This window comes from Hemitrygon akajei, chromosome 17 (assembly GCF_048418815.1).
Source record: "Hemitrygon akajei chromosome 17, sHemAka1.3, whole genome shotgun sequence".
Lineage (NCBI taxonomy): Eukaryota > Metazoa > Chordata > Chondrichthyes > Myliobatiformes > Dasyatidae > Hemitrygon > Hemitrygon akajei.
The window spans coordinates 36770406-36783238 of NC_133140.1; the positions used below are offsets into that span (position 1 = coordinate 36770406).

The 12833-nt window shown below is 39.6% G+C and overlaps 1 protein-coding gene across 2 annotated transcripts in view; it reads right to left on the minus strand.

The window, feature by feature from the left end:
* Positions 1-6717: 6717 nt before the first annotated feature.
* Positions 6718-12833, minus strand: part of carmil2 (capping protein regulator and myosin 1 linker 2) — a 151205-nt gene continuing 145089 nt past the window's right edge. For both annotated transcript variants that reach the window (XM_073069923.1, XM_073069924.1), the window contains 2 exons: positions 10117-10383; positions 6718-8356 (listed from right to left, as the gene is read on the minus strand). In XM_073069923.1, coding sequence (XP_072926024.1) covers positions 8280-8356; positions 10117-10383 — 344 coding nt within the window. In that variant the 3' untranslated portion in view covers positions 6718-8279. The remainder of the gene's footprint in view (positions 8357-10116; positions 10384-12833) is intronic.

Here is a 12833-nt window from a genome sequence, read left to right on the forward strand (position 1 = left end):
CTGATTGAAACATATAAGATTATTAAGGGATTGGACAAGATAGAGGCAGGGAATATGTTCCAGATGCTGGGAGAGTTCAGTACCAGAGGGCATGGTTTGAGAATAAGGGGTAGGTCATTTAGGATAGAGTTAAGGAAAAACTTCTCCCAGAGAGTTGTGGGGGTGTGGAATGCACTGCCTCAGAAGGCAGTGGAGGCCAATTCTCTGGATGCTTTCAAGAAGGAGCTAGATAGGTATCTTATGGATAGGGGAATCAAGGGATATGGGGACAAGGCAGGAACTGGGTATTGATAGTAGATGATCAGCCATGATCTCAAAATAGCGGTGCAGGCTCGAAGGGCCGAATGGTCTACTTCTGCACCTATTGTCTATTGTTTATGATTTTCTGGTTTTAAGTTTAGAGCCTTTTTTAAGCAATGGAACAACATTGGCTATCCTCCAATCCTCTGGTACCTTTCCTGTTGCCAAGGATGTTTTAAATATCTCTGCGAGGGCCTCAGCAACTTCTGCACTTTCCTCCCGTAGGGTCTGAGCGAACACCTTGTCGGGGATTTATCCACCCTTATTTGCCTCAGGTCAGCAAACACCCCCTCCTCTGTAATCTGCACAGGGTCCATAAATTGTTGCAGCTTTGCCTCACTTCTATTGACTCTATTATCTATTTCCCAAATAAATACAGATGCAAAACATGCACTTATGATCTCCCCTATCTGTTTTGACTCCACGCATGGATTGCCATTGTGGTCTTACAGAGGACCAATTTTGTCCCTAGCAATCCTTTTGCTCGTAACATGCCTGTAGAATCCCTTAGGATTCCCCTTCACCTTTTCTGGTAGAGCAACTTGTGCCTTCTCTTAGCCTTCCTGATTTCTTATTTTAAGTGTTCTCTTACATTTCTTGTACTCCATAAGCACACCATTTGTTCCTACTTGTCTCTACTTGTTCTCCTTTTTTCTCTTGACCAGATATTTTCAGTATCTCTTGAAAACCCCAGGTTCCCTACATTTGTTATCTTTGCTTTTTATTTTGACAGGCACAAGTTTTATAATCTTAAAATTTCGTTTTTGAAAGACTCCCATTTTCCAAGTACAGTACACCGTTGCCAGAAAACAGCCTGTTCCACTCCACACTTGTTAGGTCGTTTCTGATACCATCAAAATTGGCTTTTCTCCAATTTAGAATCTCAACCAGTGGACCAGTTCTATCTCTGCATAGTTTTTCGTGAAGCATTGCAGTTCATTCTGGATGGGATTGCTTTGCCTCAATGTTTTGAAGCACCATATTATCAGAGATTTGGGGAAATTATTGCTTTTTGAAATTGTCTAAAAAAAAATCCAAACATTATTCTCCAGTTCAATCACTGTTTCAGAATCTTGGTTATCCTTTTGCAACATTGGTAGGCACCTTTTATTATGGTTATTTTTAATGTTTGGTGCTTGCTAGTTAGACCAAGATTTATAACAAGGCAAGAATCTACATAGAAATCACCACCCTGATTCATTTGCAGAGATGTTTGTATTAAAAATGGATCGTTTGTATAACCAAGACAGTGAAAATGATGTATAATACCCTCTGGTTTCATATCTAATGTACAACAGCTCTACAACTGAAATGCTGATTTTGGTTACAAAGGAATAAGACCTTAATCATAAAATAAGGGAAATGATACATTTGTAAGCAACATGGTTCACATTTTGGATTGTGGTGTCCTTTGTGGGAAGATACTGCTTCACTCTCACCAGTGAGATCAAGTAAACTTAAAGTATGAGTACATTGACATTCATAATTTAAAATCATTTTATATTCTTTACAAGCATGTTTGAATCAATAATGTAGAGCTGCTGTAATCACACTAGAAGTTAGAAGTATCTGTGATCCTCCATCTTACGATCCTATAAACAGGTGATTAGAACCAGGAAATTTATAAGACCATAAGATACAGGATCAGAATTAGGCCATTTGGCTCAGCGAGTCTTGCTCTGTCATTTCATCATGGCTGATCCATTTCTTTGCCCCTCTCCTGCCTTCTCCCCATGTCCCATTGTGTCCTGACCATACCTCAGCCTTAAATATACGCAAGGCCTTGGCCTTCACATATCCCTGTGGAAATAGATATGACAGATTCACCACTCTTTGGCTAAAGAAATTCCCCCTCATCTGCATTCTAAAAGGACACCCACCATAGGAAACAGCCTTTCCATATATACTCTTTCAGGGTCCTCCAACATTTGATAGGTTTCACTGAGGACACCTCTCATTCTTCTGAATTAAATTTGTTTAATTGTCATTATGTAATACATGAGTATTCATGAATACAGCCAAATGAGACATCCAGTGAATACAGGACCAGAGCCATCCATCACTTTTCATATGACAAGCCATTCAATCCTGGAATCATTTTTGTGAGCCTCCTTTGAACTCTCTCTAGCATCAGTACATCCTTTCTAAGATAATGGGCCCAAAACTGTTCACAATACTCCAAGTGAGGTTTTACTGCTGCTTTATAAGACCTCAGCATTACATTCTTGCTTTTATATTCTAGTCCTCTTGAAATGAATGCTAGCGTTGCATTTGCCATCCTCAACACTAACTCAACCTGCAAATTAATCTTTATGGAATCCTGTTCAAATATTTATGGAATCCAAGTGTCTTTATACCCTCAGAGTTTTGAATTTGCTCTCCATTTAGAAAATAGTCTACCCTTTTATTTCTTCTACTAAAGTGCATGACCATATGCTTCCCGATAATGTACTGTATTCCATCTGCCACTTCTTTGCCTATTCTGGTAATCTGTCTGTCCTTCTGTAGCCTCTCTACTTCCTCAAAACTACCTGCACTTCTACTTACCTTAGTATCAATTACGTCATCCATTGACATAGTATGTAAAAGTAAGTGGTTCCAACACAGACCCCTGTGGGACACCACTAGTCTCTGGTAGCCAACCAGAAAAGACGCCTTTTATTCCCACTCTTGCCTCCTGCCGATTAGCCCCTTCCAGTATCTTTCCTGTAATGCCACAGGCTCTTGTGTGGCTCCTTGTCAATGACCTTCTGAAAATCCAAGTACACAGCATCCACCGATTCTCCTTTTTCTATCCTGCTTGTTACTTCAAAGAATTCCAACAGACTTGCAGGCAAGATTTTCCCTTGAAGAACCCCATATTGACTACAGGATATTTACCATGTGCCTCCAAGTACCCCAAAACCACATCATTAACAATTGACTCCAACATCTTCCCAAACTCTGAGGCCAGACTCACTGGCCTATAATTTCCTTACTTCTGCCTCTCTCCATTCTTGGAGAGCGGAGTGACATTTGCAATTTTCCAGTCTTCCAGAACCATTCCAGAATCTAATACCTTCACAATCTCATCAGCACTTCTTTCAGAACACCATCTGGTCCAAGTTTCCCAAAAACCTTCTCCCTAGTAATGACCATGACACTCTGGAACTTCCACCACACTGCTAGTGTCTTCCACAGTGAAGGGTGATGCAAAATACTTATTCAGTTCGTCCACAATTTCCTTGTCCTCCATTACTACCTCTTAAGCATCATTCACCAGTGGTCTGATATCCACTCTTGCCTCTCTCTTACACTTTATTATCTGAAAAAACTTTTAGTTGGCTAAGTTACTTTTGTATTCCATCTTTTCCTTTTTTAATGACTTTTTAAAGTTGTCTTCTGTTGGGTTTTTAAAAGCTTCCCCATCCTCTAACTTCCCACCAAGTTTGCTCTATTATATGCCCTCTCTTTGGCTTTAACTTCTCTTATGCCATCTTGCCTTTAGAATAACTCTTCCTCTTTGGGATATGTACTATTACAGTATTTCTCCACCGTAATACTGATACATCTGACTTTAGCTTTTCCTTCTCAAATTTCAGGTTGAATTTGATCATATTATGATCACTTATCACTAAGAGTTCTTTTACCTTGAGCCTTCAAATCAATTCTGGTTCATAGAAACATAGAAAACCTACAGCACAGTACAGGCCCTTTGGCCCACAAAGTTGTGCCGAACACGTCTCTACCTCAGAAATTACTAGGCTTACCTATAGCCCTCTATTTTACTGAGCTCCATGTGCCTATCTAAAAGCCTCTTAAAAGACCCTATCGTATCTGCCTCCACTACTGTTGCTGGCAGCCCATTCCATGCACTCACCACTCTCTGAGTAAAAAACTTACCCCTGACATCTCCTCTGTACCTACTTCCCAGCACCTTAAACCTGTGTCCTCTTGTGGCAACCGTTTCAGCCCTGGGAAAAAGCCTCTGACTATTCACATAATCAATGCCTTTCATCATCTTGTACACCTCTATCAGGTCACTTCTCACTCTCCTTCGCTCCAAGGAGAAAAGGCCGAGTTCACTCAACCTATTCTCATAAGGTATGCTCCCTAATCCAGGCAACATCCTTTCTATGGCTTCCAAATCTTTCCTGTAGTGAGGCGACCAGAACTGAGCACAGTAGTCCAAGTCGGGTCTGACCGGGGTCCTATATAGCTGCAACATTACCTCTCGGCTCCTAAATTCAATTCCACGGTTGATGAAGCCCAATATACCATACGCCACCTTAACCACAGAGTCAACCTGCACAGCTGCTTTGAGCGTCCTATGGACTCGGACCCCAAGATCCCTCTGATCCTCCACACTGCCAAGAGTCTTACCATTAATACTATATTCTGCCATCATATTTGACCTACCAAAATGAACCACTTCACACTTATCTGGGTTGAACTTCATCTGCCACTTCTCAGCCCAGTTTTGCATACCATCAATGTACTGCTGTAACCTATGACAGCCCTCCACACTATCCACAACACCTCCAACCTTTGTGTCATCAGCAAACTTACTAACCCATCCCTCCACTTCCTCATCCAGGTCACTTATAAAAATCATGAAGAGTAAGGGTCCCAGAACATGCACAACATCCAATCCAGAATAGCTGGCCCTCTGGTGGGCTTAACCACAAGCTGCTTTAAAAAGCCATCACATAGGTATACTAGAAATCGTTTCTCTTGGGATCCAGCACTAACTGATCTTTCCAATCTCACTGCATATTGAAATTGCCCATGTCTATTGTAAATTACCCTTTTGGCATGCATTTTCTATCTCCCATTGTAATTTTGTAAACCACATCCTTACTATTGCTTGGGAATCTGTAAATAACTCCTATCATGGTTTTTTTACCCTGCAGTTCCTAAGCTTTACCTACAATGATTCAACACCTTCTGACCCTATGTCACCTCTTTCTAATGATTTTTTTTTAACCAACAGAGCCACATCACCCCCTCTGCCTACCTGCCTATCCTTTTGATACAATGTGTATCCTTGGACATTAAGTTTCCAATTATCTTTCAGATTTGATTCAGTGCCAATATATGCTAATCTGTAGCTGTGCTACAAGTTCATCTGCCTTATTCCGTATACTGTGTCCGTTCAAATATAACTTAAGTCTTCATATTCATCTTTTCAATTTTGTCCACCTTTGTATTGCAACTCATCCTGTCGACTGCAATTTTGCCCTATCATCTGCCTCTGCTTGCTAGGAGTCTCACTACATGTTGCCACCAATTGTAAACCAACTATCTCACCTTCAGCACTATCACTCCAGTTTCCATGTCTCTGCCAAATTAGTTTATACCCTCTCGAACAACCCTGGCAAACCTTTTGGACCCACTCAGGTTCAGGTGTAACCCATCCCTTTTGTTCAGGTTGTACCTTTTCCCAGAATCGATCCCAATGATCCATAAATCTGAACCCCTGCCCCCTGCCCCCTGCACCAGATCCTCAGTCATGCATTCACCTGCCAAATCATCCTATTCGTACCTCTACTGGCACATGGCACGGGCAGCAATCCAGAGATTGGAGGTCCTGTTTTTCATTTTTCTACCCAACTCCCTAAAATCTGTCTTCAGGACCTCCTCACTGTCTACCTATGCCAATATGATTAAGAGGTATTGGAAGTATTGTGAAATCACTGGACTCGAGGAAAAGAAGTTCAAATGGAAAGAACAACATCTGTGCTTCAAGACTAAACTGAAATAAAGTGTGTAATTAGGAATTCCTTTTAGTGGATCTGCATAAGTAAGTAGAAGTGGGTTGATGGAGGACTGTGACTTAAAGGCTTTAGATTTAGATGAATCATCTCCTGTGCTCATGAAAATAGCAATGTAATTGTAGTCCAGGGGAATTTGAACGTTATCAGGTTTCTAATGTAGCAATATACCATGTTCTTTTTGTATGTACCTCAAGTAGATCTTGAATAGGGAGAAATCCATGTGACAAAAATCACCAGTGCCATTTAGCACCGCCTTTTAGAAAAAAAAATCTGATCCTGTTTTTCCATTGCAAGAAATGCATGTGTCTTATTAATAATGTATATTTCAGACATGTCTTTTTAGAACTCAAGAAATAGATTAGGAATAGGCCATTCAGCTCCTTGTGTCAATCGGCAAGTTAATGGCTGATCACTCCTCTGCATTAATCCCATATCTCTCAATTCTTTTAAAAACAACAAATCCTTCTGAAAATTATAACCTTAGAATTGCAAGGATTCTGTACTTCCTGGCTGAAGAAATTACACACTGTTTCCAACCCAAACTGGCTGATTGGGTATTTTGGAGACAGTATTCCTTGTATACAACAGACAGGGCAAATGTCATCCCTGCCTCCATCCTGTCAAGCCCAATAAGAATGTTGTATGTTTCAACATGTCATCCTGATTTTCATTGTTTTATTTATTCAACATATAAACAATATCTTAAGATGTCTGGAATATTATCAATGTGTGATTTCACATCAGTAACTTAAAGAATGAATTTACATAACATTTTCAGAATATCAAAATGTCACAAGGTAGTTTAAAGGAATGTAATCAAACAAAATTTAACAAGTGAGCCACAAGCCATTTCACAGTCCATTTAACCCTCCTCCTTGCATTTAAGAAAAAAAATGGTCATGCACATCCATGTATGTTGAACACTTCCTTCTTTTCTTGGTCTGCTTTATATTAGGTACTCTTAAAACAAGTCAGTAAACACAGAGATGTGAGTATCCACTTTTCTCATCTGTAGAGCTACCCAAACTATAAACTGAGGAGTGTCATGATGAAACAGTAGTTCATCTCATCATTGTTCCTGCATTCATTCTGTGGGATTGAAAGCAGACAAGATGAAATGTAAACAAGCTGCGAATGGAAATGATGCCATTTGTTTTTCCCTTCATTTGGGGCCTGAATGTGGGTGGTGCTGTTTGAGCCAACATTAATGTGCCTACTCCTAGGAACTGCAGTCTATTTCCAAATCATAATGGTGTTTCTGTGTGCCTGCTGCAGTTGTCCTTGTAGATTATAAAAGTTGCTGATTCAGGAGGTCACTGAGGTTGCTGCAGCACTTGTGGCAGATATGCACTACAGTCATGTGGAGGCACTGGAGGATAGGATACTGATAACAAAGTTTCATACTGGAATGGTGTCAAATTTCTTGTATGTCATTGGAGCACAAGAGGAGTGTTCTATTGCATCCATAATTTGTGCATCATGGATTGTAGATCTCTACAGGATAACTACTTTTTTCTGTTAACATGTTCCCTTTGGTTAATGGTTATGGGGAGGTGGTCAGAATTTTAATGTCTGCCTGCCACTTGATCAACCCCAGTGTGCATGCCTTGCTACTTGTATAGCTGCTCCTTTAACTCCAGTTAAGAGCACTTCAGGCCATTTCTGGAACTTTTGCTGGAGTGTGATCCTAGCAGAACTAGATTATTAATATCTGTTATTTTGTTTAAGAGAAAGCTATTGGCACTAGTTACCTGAGTAGCATTTAATCCAGGCAAATTATACAATGGTGGTGGGAACTGTAATTGAATAGCTGGTTCTCAAACACAGATTCTGCAGTAAAGTTAAGATATTGAATGGGTTCTGGCAATGCCCACAGCTGTTTGATAACACATGGAATGAATGCTGGCTTTTGTGATTTTAGGGACCTCAAGAGGTTAAGATAAATCATCATCTTGACACTTTGAGCTGAAGATGATCCTATGCTTTAGTCAATCATATCTACAAATGTGAATTGTGTATTTTAAATCCACATTTCGTACAAATTGTATCAAAAATATACAGCTGTCAAATGAAAATTTTCTACTGAAATTCTTTTTAACAGATGTTTTGGGTAGACAAACTGGACTGGCTTCTCCCTGGTGCAGCCCATTTTCATTTCAGTGTTTTACTGATAAATGTACACGTCGATTTTAGTCCATCAACAATGATCATGGAGATTTTCCTCTAAAACTGATGGCTTATTCCCTCCGCATCTGTTGATTTCTGAGTTAACTGTCCTGCAGTATGGCTTTCATTTTTATCTGGGAAACCAAAGGACACAAGTTAATAATGAAGTAGACTTTTCACCAGCATCTTATCAGCTGCTAATTAACTCTTTAGAACAAAGAACATAGAACAGTACAGCACAGGAACAGGCCTTCTGGCCTACAATGTTGTGCCAAACCAGCAAAAAGTGAATTAAAAAAGCCCAAAAGCTAATCCCTCCTACCTACACAATGTCCATATCCCTCCATCTTCCTCATATTTATGCTTCTATCTTCTTAAAAGCCTCTAATGTATTTGCCTCTACCACTGTACCAGGCAGTGCACTCCCGGCATCCACCACTCCCTTGAATTAAAAAAACCTACCCCTCGCAACCCCTTTGAACCTACCCTATCTCAACACTTGCCTCCTGCTATTAGACATTTCAGCCCTGGGAAACATGCTCCATGTCTACTCTGTCTATGCCTCTCATAATTTTATAAACCTCTATCAGATCTCTCCTAAACCCCTGCCACTCCAGACAAAACAACCCAAGTTTCTCCAAGTTTGGCAGAGGAAGGATGAGAAGTGATAACTTCAGTTTTGTGAAGGGTAGACAATGTGTGATGAATCGGAGTGGTTTTTTTGAAGGGATACAAAAAATGGGAATTTTTATGGACTGTCACTAATATGCATTTAAGGAATTTATTTGATTAGATCTCACATCAAGAATTGAAACAAACTGAATCTCATAAATTTGAAGGCTAATTATTAACCTGGATTGGAAGCTGATCAAACAGGAAACAGAATGGATAATTGGTAAGTGCTCAAATTGGAAAGATGCAACTCATGATGGAGGAGCTAGAACTCTTCACAATATTCATAAATCACTTGGGATTTCCAATCGTACAAATCTGCTCTGCATTGTAGGTAGTGTAGATGAAAGCATCAAGTTACAAAGGAATCCTAATAGATTGAACAACTTGCCAAAATTGTGACAAATGGAATTCAGCGTAGACAAAAGTCAGCTTATTGTTTGGACAAACAAAGGAAACAGAACACATTCTCAGCTATGAAAGCCCACAAGTTCAAAAAGAACCAGTGGTAGTGGGTTCATGAACAGTTTATTAAAATGTTTGGGAAAATAAGAGTAATGCAATGCTGATACTAGAGTACCATGTGGGTTCTGTTTGGAAAAATTCTGGAGTAGTGTGAGCACTATGGGGGAATAAAGCCTATGGAAGGATCTGTTAACGTTGGAAGGAATACAGTGTACAGTACTTACAGCTGCACATTGAAAGGTAAATTGAATAACTATTTAAAGAACTCAGAAATTCGAGAGGTGGTTTAATTGAGCGTAAGGGAACAGAGCAGAAGTAGGCCACTCAGCCCCTCAAATGACCAAAGAGATCATTGATCTCTGCTGGCTCAACTGGTCTGGTCCCCTCTACTTTCTAGGATGAAAATTCCAAAGATTATTACCCTTTGAGCAAATAAATTTCCATGAACTTCAGTTTTAAATGACTAGTCTCTTATTTTTTAGCTATGTCCCATTGTTTCTGATTTTCTACTAGTGAAATTATCTCAACAACTACCCTCTCAAGCCCCCTTACATGCATAAATGATTAGAGTGTGAAAAGTTAGGTATAGTTAGGGATAGATATGGAAATTATTTTTGATAATTGGTGAATCTTGGATTTACGTACGGTTTAAAAAAATCAAGACAGTCACATCATGAAAATACTGACTGACGATAAATCATTACTCTTCAATGTTATTGGTGATATGGAACTATAAAGTTTTGATGGTCAGCTGTACCTCCAGATTTTGATGTTACACAAATTTCAGGGCTGCGAGCTTCATTGAGAGTTAAACTGCTTTGTGATGCAATGAGCTTTCTGGGAAGTGGAACAGGATTTACATTCTGTTCTGTATTACGTTTTTGCAGGGGTTTTGTTCGAGGAGGAGGGAGCAGAATTTTCTGGTTCCTTCCTGATGTAATTTCTTGTTTTTGAGTTGTTTCTTCACCACCAAAATCTGCATTCTTGGCTTCTGAGGATAGTTGTCCTTCAAAATTCCCTTTGTCTGAAAAGATAAATGAAAATACTTTCTTAAACATTATTTAGACATCTTGATTCTGGTTTAATCTCTTCCATTAAATCTGCAAAACTTTATTAAGAATCATTTATATTTTAAATTTGCTGTCTTCCCTTCCCTTTCCTGTGGGACTGTTCATGGTTTACTGCGTCGCACTGAAGTGTCACTGCTGATGCATGAACCTAGACAGTAATGGTGCTCACTTTAAGGGAGGCTCTGAGGAAGTTCCACATAGAAGTTGGGAGCATGACAGGCTGATTTTTATTTTGCCCCATTGAAAGATGCTCATGGAAACATGCAACACACACAAAATGTTGGTGGAACGCAGCAGGCCAGGCAGCATCTATAGGAAGAAGTACTGTCGACATTTTGGGCTGAGAGCCTTCATCAGGACTAACTGAAAGAAGAGATAGTAAGAGATTTGAAAGTGGGAGGGGGAGGGGGAGGGGGAGATCCGAAATGATAGGAGAAGACAGGAAGGGGAGGGATGAATCCAAGAGCTGGAAAGTTGATTGGCAAAAGGGATACAGAGCTGGAGAAGGGAAGGGAAAGGATCATGGGGCAGGAGGCCTAGGGAGAAAGAAAGGGGGAGGGGAGCACCAGAGGGAGATGGAGAGTAGGCAAGGAGTGATTGTGAGAGGGGCAGTCCCACTTTCAAATCTCTTACCATCTTTTCTTTCAGTTATTCCTGACGAAGGGTCTCGGCCCAAAGTATCGACTGTACTTCTTTCTATAGATGCTTCCTGGCCTGCAGCATTTTGTGTGTGTTGCTTGAATTTCCAGCATCTGCAGATTTCCTCATGTTTGCGTCATGTAAACATGGTTGTGAACATGAGGAACTAGAGGAAAAGTACTCTTAAAAGTACAATTGATCCTAGTCATTTAAGACTTCCACATTATGCACTTAACACACTCTTAACATCCAAATGCCAAGAGTGGTGATTTGTCCAATAGCAAATGCTACAGATGCAGGAAGGTAGAAACAAAATGACTGTTGGAAACAGTCAGCAGCTCGAGCAGCAACTGTGCCAAGATGGAATAAGATCTCTACAAGTACATAGAGTCTGAATTGTTTCTAACCTTCCTATGGGTCCATGGCTATTTTCAGCACGTAAGAATGGAGTATGATATTTTAGTCAGGAGAATAAGGACATTACATGCTGTATGAAAAAAATACCCTAATTATATAAACAGGTTAAGGGTTCCAAGACTACCAGTAAACCAATCACTAAGCGTACCAAAGAAGTTTAAAAAGCTATAAAATAAAGCAAATCCTAGCATTTATTTCTAGGTGGATAGAATTTTAAAGCAGGAATTTCTGCTGAACTTAGACCATATTTGATGTACTGTGTACACTTAGGAATGTCATATTATTCAGTCTTTGAAGATTCACTAGAATGATTAGCAGAATTGAAGGAATCTGGCTATTGGAAAATATGAAAGGAGAACATTTCTTTATACTTGGACATAGGCTCATTGTATTAGACATAATAATGCAGGGGGCCCCAGCCTTGTGTCACAGACTCCTTGCTTAATGGTATTGGTCCATGGTATTAAAAAAAGGTCAGGAACCTCTATTAATGTGATCTTAAAGGGCTCCTTGCAGCATTAAACTGTTATTTTCTTGACATTTATTAGGATGTTTCAATTTGATTCTAATAGGAGAAAAATATAGTATCATTAACTGGAAGATTTGTGTCTGGAGTTACTGTTGGGAGTTAAGGCAGGAAAGGAAAAGCAGCTCAGTGTGGCTTCTATTTTGGTGTAAGGTGAGTCTACCGCCCTAGTAGTGCGTATGTACAAAGCTACGCAGCGAGTTAAACACCTCAAAAATCGCCCAAAATGAAGCTTTCTTCAGGGTTTTAATAAGATCTTACTTGTGAAACTGCAGAAAATTAAGTAAATGACATATTAAATTCAATACAGAATCACCTGAATATACTAATACACCTATTATTCTCACAATTAGTGTTAACCAATGAAATACACACATGTAATACTCCATATCTATTTCAATGATACCTTAATAACAATAAGCAATAAACAAAGTACATTTTCAAAATATGTCTACTAAATGTTTACTGATATTAACTGAAGCTTAAGACTCACAAATGTTGCTGTTTCAAGGGCATATAAAGAGATGGAGATGGATGGCTTTTCACCATGCACTTTAAATTAAACCCAAGTTAGCCGAGCAGGAAATGATATAAAAAAGCAGCTTATGTACAGGAGGTGATATGCATACAAATTAACTGCGCCCCCTTGAGGTCAGAACAGTAAGTGGCAATGTAAACTCTACTTGCAACACAGTGCCTGTGTTTATTCACGGCTCCGCCTCAGTATGCACCACACAGATTGTACTGAATTGCCAGATATAAAGCAGTCAAGGTACTAAAGTTGATACTAATGCCTTTAAGCTACTAAAATCAGAGAGTCAG